The 18,134-nt window shown below is 41.1% G+C and overlaps 2 protein-coding genes across 17 annotated transcripts in view; one reads left to right on the top strand and one right to left on the bottom strand.

Moving 5' to 3' along the window:
- The window catches only part of FILIP1L (filamin A interacting protein 1 like), a 299,608-nt gene extending 294,990 nt beyond the window's left edge, over positions 1 to 4,618 (top strand). For all 8 annotated transcript variants that reach the window (XM_070071972.2, XM_070071975.2, XM_070071973.2 and 5 more), the window contains one exon: positions 1,459 to 4,618. In XM_070071972.2, coding sequence (XP_069928073.2) covers positions 1,459 to 1,650 — 192 coding nt within the window. In that variant the 3' untranslated portion in view covers positions 1,651 to 4,618. The remainder of the gene's footprint in view (positions 1 to 1,458) is intronic.
- Positions 1 to 17,694, bottom strand: part of CMSS1 (cms1 ribosomal small subunit homolog) — a 406,733-nt gene extending 389,039 nt beyond the window's left edge. For all 9 annotated transcript variants that reach the window (XM_051859375.3, XM_089331553.1, XM_089331548.1 and 6 more), the window contains exon 1: positions 17,495 to 17,694. In XM_051859375.3, coding sequence (XP_051715335.3) covers positions 17,495 to 17,551 — 57 coding nt within the window. In that variant the 5' untranslated portion in view covers positions 17,552 to 17,694. The remainder of the gene's footprint in view (positions 1 to 17,494) is intronic.
- Positions 17,695 to 18,134: the final 440 nt, after the last annotated feature.

Here is an 18,134-nt window from a genome sequence, read left to right as displayed (position 1 = left end):
AACTCTTTACTATGATCCATGCCCCCATTAAAAAAAAAAAGCATGTTGAAACTTAAGCCAGTATGTACATGCACATATACACATACATAAATTGCAACAATATTCATATATTTTAGTACAAGCAATGCATTTTGATGTTCTCATTCTAGTCTATTCTATCTCATTTTAACATTCATGAATAGAGATACAGCTAACACATTTTAACCAAATACTCAATGGTTAAGAGTTAAAATTACATATTCAAGTTAAATAAATGTTGAAGCTCATAACATCAGGTTGTATTTTTGAGATATTACAATAAAATTAAAACCCTATATATGCACAACTCATATACATGTGAATGGATATATAAGGAGATAAAGGGACTTTGCTGTACTTTGTCAATACAACGAAAAGGCAGAGATAAATTCCCATAGAACAAAAAGCAACATAAGATATACTCTCATAACAACAGTATAAGAAATCTATGATGAAAACTAATGTATTTTAAGATTTCTTTAAAAGTAATTGTTATTTATGAATATATATATGGAAAGAATGAGGCAATCAAAGAGAAAAATAATAATTGACTCTAGGTTGTAAGGGGACATCTACAGTTAACTAACACCTTTCCCCATCGCTTTACCAGTAAGCATTCTCATCTAAAAGCATTTTTTCATAAACATGAAAATAAAGAATATATTTCTGAGCAAATCTGAACTCAATCAATCCTTCACTCGTTCGTACTACATTAACCCACTTTCACAATCCAGACCATTTGACCTGTCACTGCTCTTTCATTCTGCGTAAGTTAGTCAGCAAATTAATATAATACAACACCAATACAATTTCACCTCCACAATGTATCTTCTGAACCCACTTTCCTAGAGGTGCAATTTCCCCTATCTGGCTACAGTTTACATTCCCATCCTTCCTCTCAAATGCAACCTAACTTGAAGTTACTCCACTTCTCAACTCAGTTTGAAACTTTCCTACCTCAGGGCTATTGCCAAAATATTCACTCATCCTGTTACCAAAAGCATTCTCTTACCCTGGAATGCCTTCCCTCATCCTTGCCGTCAAAAATCCTAAAAGGCTTTAAAGGAAAAATCAAACACACTTTCCTCATGAAATTCCCCAAGACCAGCCAGTTGAAATTAACCTTTTTCTGACAATCTCTTGGCTCTTGGTTGAGATTAATTTGGGACACTGCTATCTCCCACTATACCACCACCAAAGAAAAATAATCTATCATTGTACTTACCATTAGTAAAGGCCTTCTTTCAGGCATATATTCAAGATATGTTGGCAGAATTGCTTTTCTGCATTTATTAACTTCATAATCTTTAATCTGATGTGTTCCCAGAACATAGTGTTTTCAAAACCAAATCCTGGAGCCTGACTCTATGTTCTGAATGTCTAATTCCCCTACCAACTGTACCATTAACTATCTTTTTTTTTTTTTTTTAATACTTAAAGATCAAAGAGGTGTGCAAGCAGAGAATCCCAACACGGATCCCTAAACCAAAATCTACAGGTGTCAATAAGATTTCCAGTAAAGGCCCCCAGGGACTTATGGACAAGCCGTATCACCAAAATGGTTGTGGGAAGCTACATATCGTAAGGACTGTTACCTCCAACACTTTCCTCCACATGGGAGGGAGGAGGTAAGTCACACCAATGTACTACCTGGACACATTCATCTACAGAGGTATCTGGAAAGAGAATTACCACTGAAGAAGGCCTAAGAGGAAGGACCATGTCTTCGAGAAATGGTGAAGCAGCAAACTGACACAAGGGTCATTCATGGATAGGTGGCCCTGGTGAAGATCATCCTGACAGAGCAGAACAACATTTCTAGAACTATTTTACCTCTCTAAGAATATTTGCATAAACATACAATTGGAGGTCTAGACTCATACTGCAAATTCACCTAATTCCTCTTCCTACTTGTAATCCAACCCAAAGCTGGACTATCTATCATCAGCCTGGAATAGGATTGAATTCAAGACTTTCCTGGTGAACACAAAAGCTGTCTTTTAGTCCACAGAACTTTATAGAATAACCACATTTTGCTAAGGAAATATGCTAGCAAGAATTCTTAATCTGCTTCAAGAGACAGATTTCCATCAATATGGCAGCACAATTAGAAAACATATTTCAAGGCCCACAACTATGATGTCTGTAAGACCAAGAAGAAAGAAAAGTGGTTAACTTTTAGTTACAAGAAGGAAAAAAAAAAAAACAACAAAAATGAGTAATAGCTGAATATATCCCTTGTGGGGTCCACCCAACAATCTCTGGTGTATCATTATGTGCTTTTTTGCTGGCCCTTGGTCTTCTGTCCCATTTTTCTAAAAGGTCTCCATTCCTGTAATACCAGGCCATGGAATTATATAGCCAAGCTTGTAAGACAAACCATTTTAGACTGATATTGTGATTTCTATAGCAATCAAGTATTTGAGATCAAAGATCAATAATACTGACTTTTTTAGGAAGCTATAAAGCACTGTTATAAATGTGGGTTTTTTTTGTTTTAAAGATTTACTTATTTATTTGAAGGTCAGAGTTACAGAGAGAGGAGAGACAGAGACAGAGAGAGGTCTTCCATCCACTGGTTCACTCCCCAATTGGCCGCAACAGCTGGAGCTGAGCCCATCTGGAGCCTGGAGCCAGGAGCTTCTTCCAGGTCTCCCATGCAGTTGAGGGGCCCAAGGACTTAGGCCATCTTCTACTGCTTTCCCAGGTCATAGCAGAGAGCTGGTTTGGAAGTGGAGCAGTCGGGACTCAAACTGGTGTCCATATGGGATGCCAGCACTGAAGGCAGCGGCTTTACCTGCTACGCCACAGCACTGGCGCCCCATAAATGTGGTTTTTTTTTTTTGTTTTTTTTTTTTTTGACACATAGAGTTAGACAGTGAGAGAGAGAGAGAGAGAAAGGTCTTCCTTCTGTTGGTTCACCCACCAAATGGCTGCTACGGCCGGCACTGCACCGATCCAAAGCCAGGAGCCAGGTGCTTCTTCATGGTCTCCCATTGCGGGTGCAGGGGCCCAACCACCTGGGCCATCCTCCACTGCCTTCCTGGGCCACAGCAGAGCGCTGGACTGGAAGAGGAGCAACTGGGACTAGAACCTGGCACCCAAATGGGATGCCAGCACCACAGGCGGAGGATTAACCAAGTGAGCCATGGCACCGGCCCATTCTATAAATGAATCAGCATTATAGAAAAATCTGTCATTACAACAAATGTTTGGTATTAGAAGACTCAAATTCCAATCCTACATTTTCACCCATGGGACACTGAACCCAGCATTCATCAGTCTAAATCTCAGTGTCTCAGGAAAATGGAGTAATTCCTCAAGTCCTTTCTATTTCTGATAGGAAGATGCTCAACTACAGAATGTTGAGTTCAAACAGCAATCTGTAAGACTTCACACAGTCCTCTGGCAGTAAGCTGTTTCACACTGAAAACTCTCTCACTGAATCAAGAAAAAGTGTGCCTATAATTCAGTATGGACTTATAACACAATGACATTTTAAGACAAATAAGACATTTTCGACACAGAAGACAGTTATATTTCATAAAGCTTCAGTCAGTGGGAAAAAACAAATGAAGAGTACAATCCAAGGTTTTCTGTGACCTTTTACCAAAAACTGGAGGCATAAACCAGGAAGAAATCCTTGTGGATAAAGATTACTTCAGCTGGCTGTCCTGGGATGTGCCAGCAGGAGGAGGAATGGGAATGCCATTCCCAATACTTATCTAACAAAACCTGCATCAATGCACTGTGGCCTCTATATAAACACCCCAGGGCCCATCAGTTTTAATGAGGAGAAGGAGCTGGAAGCCTGGCAGCACTGAGCCATGCAGCACTGAGAGGGAGAAGGTGCAGCAGTTCCAGCAGTGGCAAAAGGAGAGGGTGGAGAGACCAAGTGAACTAAAAGTATAAAAGGCAAAAGTCTAAGTTTATAAAGGAAAGCAGACAGAGAATAGTGAGAGGGAATCCACTTAAAAAAGATGATAAAGAACTTACACCAAAAAAAAATACATGGATGTGTGGGGTGCTTAGCACTATACCTGACATGAAGCACTCATTTGCTAAACCTTCAATGAACAGAGGATGAAAGAATGAAGGAGATAAGGGCCATTCAGTCAAGGCATAAGGGAGAAAGTATGCTAAGAGACGGCAATGCTATAGGACAAGGTTAGGAAAGAGTTATGTGCTAGTGACGTTAAACATCGGGAATTATGCTAAATTCCTAGAGTGAAAACGGAACAGATTAGATGGAAAAAAGGTGGCACAAAATGGAAAAAAGCAACATGCATGAACAATAGTCCTACAAAAACAAAATACCCTGAGCAGGTTTTCCCTTGAAGAAGACCACAAAATAGGTTCTGTGTTGGGAATTTCTAAATTGTTTTTTCTCTCATTTCAAGAGGAAGTACATTATGAATCAAGCTGGCACAAGTTCAAGAGCAAGGAAGAAAAGAAGGACAAGATATTGTACAAAGTATTTAAAACAGCTAAAGAAAACATTGACATTTCTTTGGCAAGCTGCAGAAACCCATTGGTAATACAGTTCTAACTAATTTCATTAAGACAAAAGCCTTTAAAATAAAGTTCTGTTTAATCAAAAGGACTACCAATGAAAAAATGTGCTTATTTTAAGCAATGTATAATAAAGTAAAAACACAAATACAACTAAGTACAGGGAATACTATTTGGAGTTCAACAAAATGGTATTTGATTTACACATATGTAACATACATAGAACTGAAGTATAAAGAATCCTGCCAGAGTGTAAGGCTGTTTCTGCAGATATACAGTCTCTGAAAAACAATGCAAACAAAAGAACTATTCTAGTAACTCTAGAATTTTCCCAGTCCTTCATTTACTTAGCTTCAATGATTTCTGAACTAGTTCCCCTATAATTTTTTAATCAGTTATCTGACTTTAACAGGAAAGTGACTGTAATAATATATAACTAATAATTAGGGACTGAGTAATAAAAAAAAACTAATGCAAATCAAGTCTCTCTGGGGTATGTTTCAAATTCACCCTCTTCTGGAGACACATGACACACAACTCATAGTCTAAGTCTTGGTCTGGGGCAAAGTCTGCAAATTCTGGCCCATAGACCAAATTCTGTCCACTGTCTGTTTCACATGGCTTGCAAACTAAGAATACTTATTAAATTTTTAGATGTTGAAAAACATCAAAAGACTTCTATTGAAAGTAGGGTCCCTGTTCTTGGTGCAAAATCAAAATAAGGAAGACGAGGTTTGAGGTAAAGAGAAATTTAATTTTTAGACAGATGAGGGGGTAGCAGAGCTCCAAGTCTCAAGAACTATAGCCCTCCTGAATGAGATTTTTAAAGAGGCTACAATGAAGGGGGAGCTGGTCTTGTGAAACTGCAGAGTTGCAAGCCTTTGGTGTTAGGTACAAAGGCTTGTCACTAGATGGATGGATGGCAATACATTCTTTCTCTGTTTTGTCATGGTGGTCCATGAAGTCCACAGGTGGTAAGATTAGACCCTGCCTGACCAGGTTGTTTTGTTCTGGTTGGTATGATGGCCAAGTGTGCTTTAGTAAGTCTGAGAGCTCTTTGTAGGTGGTACTTACTTGCTGACCTAAACCTGGTATTTCTTTAAATGACACTCTTGATACAATACTGAGCACCAACAGGTTATCTAATGGAGAAGCAAATGACCTCATGAGTCAAGTGATTAGAAAATTATAGGGCTATGTGTCCCACTCCCTCAGTTTAATGAGGTAAGCCATGGGAGGGAGCTAGGAAACTGGGTCCTGGTGGTATGGCATCTGCATTCAAGGCACAGTGTTCGGGCTCGGTTTCAAGTCATGAAAATCATGTAAAATTCAAACTTCATTGTCCATAACGTTCTACTGGTACACAGCCATACTCGTTTGCTTACACATTTATTATCTATGACTGCATTTATACTGCAGTAACAGAGTTGAATAGTTAGTAGCTGAGTAGTTACTAGTTGGGTAGTTACTATTGGATCTGCAAAGCCTAAAATATTTACTGTACAGACTTCTAAATATGTTTGCAGACCCCTGATCTAGTATGAACTAGACCTACAAGCAACTCAGGAGAGTTTAAGAACTTAAATAATTTTTAAAAAGAAATACTAGCAATTTAAGAATGCAATTAAGAGTTCTGTGAAAGTTGATTAAAATAAACTATATTTCAAGTTGTTTGCAAAGTTTTTTTTATAATTCAATGTATACATCTAACGTGTTGAAGTAAAGAATATAAGATTAAGAATAGATTATAGAATTTATACCACAAAATAATGTAGTATATTATTTCTGATTTGAGTGGGGGAAAGCAGAAATATTTATAGGCCTTCCACATGTTTTGCAAGAAACTGATGGGCATTTAGCAAAATTTAGCAGAAACCACCATATATGTGAACTTGCACCTTTAAATTTTCATAGTGGCTGTCAAGAACCACTCATTTAATAATTTAGAAGAATTATGAAAATTAAAGTTTTACTATAAATTTTACTGTAAAAAAGTTTTAAGAAACTTAGTTTTACTGTAAAGTAAACTAGCCCATGGAGATTATTTGAATCTGTTTACAGTCTTCAGGTACAGAACAATGACTAATAATTTATCCTGCTTTCTCTTTTCTTCCCATTAATTTCCTTCCTTCCTTCCTTTTTTTTTTTTTTTTTTTTTTTTGACAGGCAGAGTTAGAGAGAGAGACAGAGAAAAAGGTCTTCCTTCTGTTGGTTCACCCCCAAAATGGCCACTAAGGCTAGCACTGCGCCAATCCGAAGCCAGGAGCCAGGTGCTTTTCCTGGTCTCCCATGTGGGTGCAGGGGCCCAAGCACTTGGGCCATCCTCCACTGCCTTCCGGGGCCACAGCAGAGAGCTGGACTGGAAGAAGAGCAACCGAGATTAGAACCGGGTGCCCCAACAGGGACTAGAGCTAGAACCCGGAGTGCCGGTGCCACAGGCAGAGGATTAGCCGAGTGAGCTGCGGCGCAAGCCCCCCATTAATTTTCTAAATCCATCTTACCCATTTTTCCAGGAACATGTCTTTTTTTTTTTTTTTTTTTTTTTTTTTTTTGACAGGCAGAGTGGACAGTGAGAGAGAGAGATAGAGAGAAAGGTCTTCCTTTGCCGTTGGTTCACCCTCCAATGGCCGCCGCGGCCAGCGCGCTGCGGCTGGCGCACCGCGCTGATCCGATGGCAGGAGCCAGGTACTTATCCTGGTCTCCCATGGGGTGCAGGGCCCAAGCACTTGGGCCATCCTCCACTGCACTCCCGGGCCACAGCAGAGAGCTGGCCTGGAAGAGGAGCAACTGGGACAGAATCCAGCGCCCCAACAGGGACTAGAACCCGGTGTGCCGGTGCCGCAAGGCAAAGGATTAGCCTAGTGAGCCGCGGCACCGGCCCCAGGAACATGTCTTAATACTGTTAGCATTTTTACCAAACCTCATAAATGTATAAATTATATAATGTAAACCATGTTTTTTCCCTCTAATTCCATTAGTGTCTAAAACTGGGTTAGGCAAAAAAGGTTAATAAATGATTACAAAGATGACAAGTCCTAAAGTTGATCCTGTCTTGTGTTATCAACATTTACTGTAAATATCCCAACTCTGAATTTTATATGCATAGGTAATGCCTTATAACACCAACAAGTCATGGCTGTTTGCCCTCAAAATTAATACTATAAAGAACTAACTTGGGTATAAAAAATAAAAGTCAAAAATAAAACAAACTTGGATATTCTGGTTTAAATGAAAGATTCAAAATGGTCCCCTACTTCATCATTTGCAGAAAGAAAACAGCGTCAAGAGCTGATGTTATGGCATAGTGGGTAAAGCTGCAGCCTGCAGTGTCAGCACCTCATATGGTCAAGGGTTCAAGTCCCAGCTGCTCCACTTCCAATCCAGCTCCCTGCTAATGTGCCTGGGAAAGCAGTGGAATATGACTCAAATCCTTGGGCCCTTGCACCCACATGGAACACTTGGAAGAAGCTCCTGGCTTCAGATCATATCAGCTCAGCTCCAGCCATCTTAGCCATTCAGAGAGTGAACCAGTGCATGGAAAACCTCTCTCTTTGCCTCTGCCTCTCAGTAACTCTTTCAAATAAATAAAAATGAATCTTAAAAAAAAAAAAAAAAAAAGCATAGGCTGGCGCCACGGCTCACTTGGCTAATCCTCCGCTTGCGGCGCCAGTACCCCGGGTTCTAGTCCCGGTTGGGGTGCTGGTTCTGTCCTGGTTGCTCCTCTTCCAGTCCAGCTCTCTGCTGTGGCCCAGGAAGGCAGTGGAGGATGGCCCAAGTGCTTGGGCCCTGCACCCACATGGGAGACCAGGAGGAAGCACCTGGCTCCTGGCTTCGCTTTGGCACAGTGCCAGCCTTAGTGGTCATTTGGGGGGTGAACCAATGGAAGGAAGACCTTTCTCTCTGTCTCTCTCTCTATATATCTAACTCTGCCTATCAAAAAAAAAAAAAAGCATAGACAAAGTAATGTGATTTGAATGAGATACCGTAAGATATTACCAACCACAAAATTATAATGCTTACTGAGGCAACCTAAACCAGAAGAATAATCACATTAATTCTAGATGACAAAAGCTGTTAGGAATTATGCGCTCATTTACAAATTCAGAGTCTGTTGTCCCTTTTCAAAGCATAACTTATAGTGGTAAATCCAAATATAATTATAATTAGAATAAAAATGTTACTAAGACACTGCTGTACAACAGGACTGCTATTATAATTTTTTAAAAATATTTATTGATTTGAAAGGCAGAGCATGGGGGGGAGGGGAGAGAGGGAGGGAGAGAGGGAGAGGGAGAGAGAGAGTGAGAGAGTGAGAGATCAATCTTCCACCCACTGGTTCACTGCCCAAATGACCTCAAAACAGGGTTGGGCTAGGCTGAAGCCAGTAGCCAGAAACTCCATCCTGATCTCTCACATGGGTGGCAGGGGTCCAGGTACTTGGGCCATCTTGAGTCAGGCAGCCAAGACTCAAACAGGCACCCCAATATGGTATATTAGCATTGATATGGGATGCTGGCATTCCAAGTAATGGTTTACCCCACTGTGCCAAAATGCCAGCCCTGCTAATGAAATTTTATATAAGAAAAGCAGTATCTATCAAGTCTTTCATATGCCTAGACAGGATTTTGACAACTTTTTCAGCAGATTAAGATTCCCTAGACATAGAACTGCTAGGTTCAGGTCTCCAAGAGGGGCTGTGAAATATTAATAATTAATCGGTTTAACAAGAAATATTTAATAATTACTTTCTATGTACCCAAATACTATTCTAGGCTCTAAGTACAAGATAAACAAAATCCCTGCTCACATGAAGCTTACATTCCAGTGCTGGAAGAGGGTAGTAATTTAACAAGGAGAAGAACACACTTAATGCCCTGCTGAGAATTACAATAAAACAATAACATAATAAAGCAGTTGTACAGCTACCCTAGACTGGCTGACCAGGAAGAGTTTCTCCAGATAGGTGATATTTGAACTAGTTCCTAATGTCAAGAGCCAGTTTGAAAATCAGAAGGCCAGCATAGAAGGGAATAGAACAGGTGTTAGGAACTGCTCAGACAGAATGAACTTGGGACTGCTGAGGTACAGAATGAAGGTTAGTGTGGCAGAAACAGTGTAAAATAGAGGAGAGTTAAGAAAAACAAGACCTGGCAGATAACTGCCATGGTAACTAATCAGTTTTATTCTGCAGCCTGGGGATGAGACATTGGAGGGTTTAAGCAGGAATATCATCTCACTTCTCTTTTAAAAGGATTAGGGGGTGGTGGTCATTGTGATGCAGTGTGGAACTGGCCTCTTGGGATGGCAGTATCTCCTATCAGAGTGCCTGGAATTGAGTTCTTCCACTAATTCCAATCCACCTTCCTGATACTATGCCTGAGAAGCAGCAGATGATGACCCAAGATCTTGGGTCTCTGCCACTCATGTGGGAGACCTGGATGGAGTTTCTGGTTCCCGGCTTTACCTTGGACCAACCCTGACTGTTGAGGGCATTTGGGGAGTGAATCAGTGAATGGAAATTATCTGTCTCTACCTCTCTCCCCTCTGCCTTTCAAATAAGTCTTAAAAAATATAAAAGGACTGGAGTGGGTATTTGGTGGAGAGGCTTTTTTTAAATGCAATATGATACTTTATTTATGTGATGAAATAAAATTGCAACTTTTTTATAACTGAACATAAAATACCTAAAAATTTATGAGCAGGTAGAAATTAACACTCATGTATTTGATCACTTGGACCTAATTTTTTTTTAGTCAAAGTAGGTTTATTTTCTCTATACAAATTTTCAAATAATGTTTATTTTAAAAGCACATGTTCTATCTCTACTGACATTATTCAAATAAACATTGACTTTTATTCAAATAGACTAGACATGCCAAAAAGCTAACCAATTCACATATAAAATATATATACAAAGAACTGCTTATTTTATATTTTCACTTTAAGAATAGGTTAAAATGATTACCAGCATTTTGCTTAGGTAAAATTCTGCTAACATGTACCTGAGTACACATATTTGCATTATCACCTAAGTGACTTATATTAATACAAAAGATGCCAACCAATACTATATGCTCCCATTAAAAGATTTTGGGGAAATAGCCACACCTTATTAATCACACATTTTAAAAAAATTTAACCAAGCATCCGTCCATGGAGAGGTTTTAAAATACCTCTTGGAACACCCATATTCCACACTGGAGTGACTGAGTTCAAATCACTGCTCCGCTTCCAGTTCCAGCTGCCCACTAATATGCACTCTGGGAGGCAGCAGGTTCAAGTACTTGGGTCCATGCCACCTACATGAAAGAACTGGATTGAGTTCTGGGCTTTGGCTTTGGCTTGGCCCTTCCCTGACTGTTGCAGGCATTTGGTAAGCGAACCAGCCAGTAGATGATCTCTGTCTGCCTCTGCTTCTCCCTCTCTATCTGCCTTTCAAATAAATATTTTTAAAAAGAAATGAGTAAAAAGTAAAAGCATCAATTTAGTTGCTAACTGAAGGACAAAGATAGAAACTGGGAGCCCTATTAGGAACTCACTGCACTAGTTAAAGCAAATAAGGATTGTGTGCACTCCAATAGAGAGGACATAAGAGAAAAATGAAAGAAAGATGTGGGATCTATTTTCTAGGACTTGATAGATGAGATGTAAGAGGGAAAGAAAATAAACAGATACTGTACTATTAACACTGTGAAATTGGGTAGCTGATCATTTAATTTACTAAGATAGGTAAGTCTGGAGGAAAGGCAAGTTTGGCACATAATTCGATAGTTAAGACTTGTTTACACGTGACATTCTTATTAAATAACTAAGAAATGATTTCAAGAAGGTACTAGAAATGTGAGACCTGAGCTCCAGAATCAGGTCTGAATTACTGCAAACAGAAGGTTCTCAAAGCCCATTAGCAAGGCTGTTTGTAGCTCTGAGCATGTATTGTTCTTTTAGAAGAATAAACTTTGGAAGAGTAAGATTTCATAGATACATGTGGATTATAATGATGTATGTAAACAAAGCATTTATAAACCACAAGTCTCTTCAAGTCAATAAAAGATTTTTCTTTTAGAGATAAGATTGGAGGGTGAACCAACGGCAAAGGAAGACCTTTCTTTCTGTCTCTCTCTCACTGTCCACTCTGCCTGTCAAAAAAAAAAAAGAAAAGAAAAGAAAAAAGAAAATGATAGTAATTATAGGCATGGTGAGTGATGCTGCTCCCTGCAATGCTGATATCCCATATGAGCACCAGTTCAAGTCTCAGCTGCTCCATTTTTGATCTAGCTTCCTTCTAACATGCTGGGAAGGCAGAGGAAAGAAGGCCCAAGTATTTGGGCCTCTGCTACTCACTTGGGAGAACCAGATGAAGCTCCTGGCCCCTGGCTTTGGCCTGACTCAGTCCCAGGAGTGGTGGCCATTCAGGGAGTGAACCAACGGACAGAAGAACTCTGTTTCTCCCTCTTTCTCTTGTAATTCTGCCTTTCAAATAAAATAAATTTTTTTTAAGATTTATTTTATTTATTTGAAAGACACACTTACAGAGAGAGGCAGAGGCAGAAAGAGAGGTCTTCCATCCACTATTCACTCCCCAGATGGCCACAATGGCTGGAGCTGTGCCGATCCGAAGCCAGGAGCTTCTTCTGGGTCTCTCACTTGGATGCAGGGACCCAAGGACTTGGGCCATCTTGTACTGCTTTCCCAGGCCATAGCAGAGAGCTGGATCAGAAGAGGAGCAGCTGGGACTAGAACCGGTACCCATATGGGATGCCGGTGCTTCAGGCCAGGGCTTTAACTCGCTGCACCACAGCGCCGGCCCCAATAAATAAATCTTTTTTAAAAAAGAAAATTATAATAACTATTATGAGAAAGTAGACTCTGGTTTTAGTTTGCCTGCTAGTGAACCACATCACATCAACTTACTGAGCAACATAACCTCTTAGTGCCTCAATTTCCTCATGTATAAAATGAGCTAACAGTAACTATTTGTGAAGATTAAAGTAACTACTACATGCAAAGCAATCAAAGTAGTATCTGGCAAATAGTAAGCACTCAACAAATGCAAACTGCTGTTATTACCAGCAGTCTTTTTTTAAAAATATTTATTTTTATTTGAAAGAATTACACAGAGCGAGAAGGAGAGGCAGAGAGAGACAGAGAGAGAGACAGAGAGGTCTTCCATCTGCTGGTTTAGTCCCCAATTGGCTGCAACAGCCGGAGCTGTGTGCCAATGCAAAGCCAGGAGCCAGGAGCCTCTTCCGGGTCTCCCACATGCATGAAGGGCCCAAGCACTTGGGCCATCTTCCACCACTCTCCCAGGTCACAGCAGAGAGCTGGATTGGAAGTGGAGCAGCCAGGACTCAAACCAGAGTCCGTATGGGATGCCGGCACTGCAGGCAGCAGCGTCATCTGCCATGCCACAGCACCGGCCCCACCTGCAGTCTTAACACTTCAATTTTCTAGTCAGATGCTTGGTAACAGATGGCGTCAAAGAATCAGAATGAGCTAGGAAAGCCTGTGAAAAATTTCTCTCAAAAGACATGCGGGCTAAGAGTTGCAGTTTGCTAAAAACATCCTCTTTTAAAACTAAGCTATCTGTGGGGCCGACACTGTGGCGTAGTGGGTAAAGTCGCTGCCTGCAGTGCCAGCATCACATATGGCCGCTGGTTCAAGTCCTGGCTGCTCTTCTTCTGATTCAGCTCTCTGCTATGGCCTGGGAAAGCAGTGAAGGATGGCCCAAATGCTTGGGCCCCTGCATCTACGTGGGAGACCTGGAAGAAGCTCCTGGCTTCGGATCAGCTAAGCTCCAGTGGTTGCAGCCATTTGGAATGAACCATCAGATGGAAGATCTCACTCTTTGTATGCCAGTTATTCCAAAATCCCTGGACATATTTAGTAATTTAATTTTTTAAAGAATTATTAAGAGGCAGAAATGAGAGAAATTGGATGTTGGAGGGCAGGAGAAGACAGAAAGAGTGAGCTCCCATCTGCTGATTCACAATCCAAATATTCCCAAAAGCTAAGACTAGCCCAGGCCTAAGCCAGGAGCCAGAAACTGAACCCAAATCTCTCATGTAGTGGCTGATCCTTCACCTCTGCCTACCTAGGTCTGCACAGATGAGGAAGCTGGAATCAGGAGCCTGAGATGGGTATCAACACAGGCCCTCTGATTTGGGATACAAGCACCCTAACTACTATGCCTAATCCAAGCCCTTTGACTTAAAAATATAATAGGCATACCAATAGAATACAAAGAGAAAGCAGTCTTCTCTCAAGTGAGGGAATAACTAAGTGATTACCTCCAATTTCGGAATCTCTTGGCTCTGTTCCTTAAATTACAAAAATCCATGCTGTGATTGACATTCTCTTTTCAGCTCCATACTGAGAAAGTAACTAGACTGGTCAATTACATTAAAATCTCCAACACTGTACCTGCTCCCTTTAGCATTAATACTTGTCAATCATAATCCTACTGCATGTATTGCTTACTATAAGTCACTTCAAATTATTCCTGAAGCAGGGCAGGGAATAAGGATATAAGCTAAATGAAATATTAGCCTTTAGACAACTCTTAGGCTCTGGTACCTGAGGCAGACTGGAATACACATTCCTTGGAATTGGCAACTCTCAGTTACCTGATTCCTGGGCAAGACTCCAGTTGTCGCCAATGACGTTACCAGACATCGCAAGTGAACCAGGATAGTCCCAGCAAAATTTTAATAGCATGGCCTTATACAAGCATATTCCTATACATATAAGTCTGATCACCATAAATTCCGTAGCAGCTAGAATGCATGTATGCATTCACTCACTCCACTAATGTCTACCAAACACCAACTAGGTGCCAGGTGTCATGTTGGGCTCCAGTCTAATGCAGTATCGAATACAAAAATGACAGGTTTTAAAGAGCCATTACATCTCTAAGCTACATGCTACATGGAAGAAGGCAGAAGAACTGTCAAAATATTGCATAGTTCCTTAGACAAGAAGTAGATAGCTACATATATTAGACTGTTGTTATAAATCATGTAAATCAACAAATACTTGTTGAATAAATGACTAACATCCTCCATCACCTGGCCACTAGGAATATGATCTGAAAACAAGTGATAGGGTAAGATGTTTACTTTTATACGCAAGTAGCATAATCTACAACAGTAATAAAAGCATTGTTACAACTATTTTTCCTTTCTCTAACTTAAAGCTCTATTTCTCCTTTGACCATCGAAGTACAACATAATTCAGATATATTTTAAGATATATATAATTCAGATATATTTTATTTATTTATTTGGCAGGTAGAGTTATAGACAGTGAGAGAGAGAAAGGTCTTTCCATTGGTTCACTCCCCAAATGGCCGCCACAGCCGGCGCTGCACCGATCCGAAGCCAGGAGCCAGGTGCTTTTCCTGGTCTCCCATGCGGGTGCAGGACCCAAGCACTTGGGCCATCCTCCACTGCCCTCCTGGACCACAGCAGAGAGCTGGACTGGAAGAGGAGCAACTGGGACTAGAACCCGGCGCCCATACGGGATGCCGGCGCCGCAGATGGAGGATTAACCAAGTGAGCCACGGTGCCAGCCCCCTCAGATGTATTTTAAGCTATATTTTAATATTTCTCCATTTACACAGGAAGAAATCAGCATGCTTGAATTGGTTCAGCTGTAATTTCTCCAAATTAAGATAGTCAAGTTACTAATAATCAAGCAACTTTCAAAGAAACTTATATGCTTACTTGAAATCAGTTAGAAAGCAAGTTATTGGTAAATTTAATGTCTTCAATTTTCAAAGTTTAGCCGTAAGCCCAGAAAAAAATTTGAAAAGTAGGGTGATACTAGGGACTCCATCTTTTCTTGCTGGGAATCCTGGCAACTTAGATGAAAGAGGTTGTAGTGTCTTAAAGTTCTACTACAGTTAATGTTTAGAACTTGGTTAGTAAAATCCTAAAAATGGTGATCTCTAAAGACTCTTCATTTTATATATCACAATACTGAGGCCCAGAAAACCACAAAAAATGAAGGGAAAACTGTGACTTTGACAATCACTCACACTTAACTCTTCCCAGGCCTCTTCCTTAATGTGTGTTCCTAATAACATTACTTCTCTGTTTCTTCATCTATTAAAACAAAATCAATCCTTACCTATTTGGGGTGTTACAAAAATTAAATGAATTCATATTTTGAAAACATCTGGCACATAACAGATATTCAGCACATGCTGACCTCTGTTCTTCCAAAGGATGACTAACTTGAGAGTCACATAGCAATAAGGGGCACATGCAGGACCAGAGTCAAGAAATGGACTATCTTCCCCATTCAAAAGGGCTTCAACTATTTCTTAAATAGCCTCTATCCTTGAGTCACATCATAAAATACAGCTTTTAGCTTTCAACACCTCAGTTGGTGGGTGAAGTAAATATGGAACACCACAGGGCTGCAAAGAAAGATATTCGTGCCTTCAGGCATAAAGATACTTTTTAGAGAAACAAGGCTGCAAAGTGAGTGAGGAAGTTTATCATGAAAGTATTAGACTGGCTACTTTCAAAAAATGACACTTGCTTAATATGCGGAAGATCCCTTCTGAAAACAGTGCAACAACTGAAGCTGGCTATGGTTTTTTTTTTTTTTTTTTTTTTTTTTTACTTGAGAGGTAGAGAGAGAAGCAGCAGAAAGAGAAACCTCCCACCCACTGGTTCACTCCCCAAATTCCAGCAACAACAGGGACTGGGCCTGGGCTGAAGTCGGGAGCCAGAAACTCAGTCCAGGTCTCCCACATGGGTGTCAGGGACCCAAATACTTGAGTTATCAACTGCTGTCTCCCAGAGACTGCATTGGCAGGAAGCTGGAATCAGGAGCTGGAGCTGGAAACCAAACCAAGGAACTTGAATGTGAGACACAGGTGTCTTAACTGCTATGCCAAAAGATACACGAATCGTCAGCCCCAGGAGTTACTTATTTTTAATAGGTATTTCACAACCATTATTTCAATGTTGTCTGTAGAATGTATGAATCAAGTGTCTGTCATGAGCATGGCCCTGTGGACAATACAAACACGAATCCCACTTAGGCCCTGTCCTCAAAAAATCACAGAATCTGGTAAAGAAAGGCAGACCCTTAAGAGTGATGATTTTAAAAGGTCATAATTGAACGTTACGACTTATGAGACTTGAATACTTCAAGGGCGGCCTGGGGTGAGGAGATACCTTAATGCTACTCTACTTAGAGATCAAATTCTCAACATTAGTAATGAGTACACACAGTACAGCAAAGTAAAAATTGTTCAAATTGTGTTAATTCTAAGCTTGTTTCTGATGCAAATTAGGTAGGGACCTTGCCCAATTGCTTAACATCTTCAAGTTAATGTTTTTCATCTGTAAAAGTGAGTTCAAAGGAATGGGCTCAATGTAAGCCCCCTTTCTAGCACGAATATTCCAAATAACATGATAAGGACGACAACAGGGAAAGTAACAGCTTATGTTTACTGCGCATATCTTACGCACAAAGCACTGTGCTCAATTGCATCACTTGCTCTAGAGTCAGCTAATCTTCACACCAACTTTATGAAGTAGGCATTATCACCCTTACGTCACAGGTGAGGCAAGGAGACAACACAGTATGAGTACTGGGTCGCGATTCGAAATGAAGCAGCCACCCTAGTTCAGTGCTTATCCTTAACCCCAACGGAAAACTCTCTCTCTTCATGAAGACTGTTTTATTCTTCTCAAGAAACAAGAGGAAAAGAGAGCTTGGAAAAGGGTGCTTCCTGCCTGGCAAGCAGGCAGGAAAAGCTGAGTTAATGCCACACTTGTCTGTTTCACGAGTTAAAAACGTTCCCTTCGCGCGCGACGCTCACGCGCTCCACAGCTGTGCGTCCCACTGCGGGGCGGAACACGGTGACAACCAGAAGCGGGCCAGGGGCTGAGGTGCCTGGGAGGGCTCCGGGGAGGAGGCTCCGCAGGAGCACGAACAGACTCGGTACCTGGACTGCGGCCCGCTTCCGCCGGCTGGTTCTCCCACCACTCGTCTCCAAGATCATCTGCCATCTCTCTCCGGGATCCGACGCGAGCAGACTACCAAGATCAAGCGGCCGGCGGCTGGCAACCACGCTGCTCGCTAAGCCTCCTCACACCGGCGCCTCCGCCCCGCAGCGATGACGTCACAGATACGCCCCGCCTCTCAGGCGCCCGCGCCCAGACTCGACGCAGTTTCCACACAGGCGCCAGTGGGCTGGCTCAATCTGGAAATAGTAAACAAACTCCCTAAAGCGTAAAGAGAAGAAGACACATAGGCTCCAAAATATTATCATTTCTAAAATAACTTGTTTCATGATTTTCTTTCTTTGAGATTTTGTTATCGCCAAAAAAGATTGTGTCGAAAGTGTGAGACACGACACTGAAATAATTTTCGTCTGTTCAGTTTCAAACAACCGGCGCCGCGGGAGAAGACGTGAGCACGTGGGTGTGTTTTCGCCTATGTGTCAGTAGTTGGGCGTTTGGGTCTGGGTACACAAAAGTTGGTGGCCGTGAATGTCGGGACTTGGGTGTAATTGTGGCTAGCGCCCTTTTTATCTGCTGAGAGTAAAGAAAATGTGCTTGGTCCGGAAGACCGTGAATGGACTT

The sequence above is a fragment of the Oryctolagus cuniculus genome, chromosome 4, assembly GCF_051225735.1.
Source record: "Oryctolagus cuniculus isolate XC-2025 breed Fujian yellow rabbit chromosome 4, ASM5122573v1, whole genome shotgun sequence".
NCBI classification, from domain to species: Eukaryota; Metazoa; Chordata; class Mammalia; order Lagomorpha; family Leporidae; genus Oryctolagus; species Oryctolagus cuniculus.
This window is presented reverse-complemented; position numbering and strand designations above follow the sequence as displayed.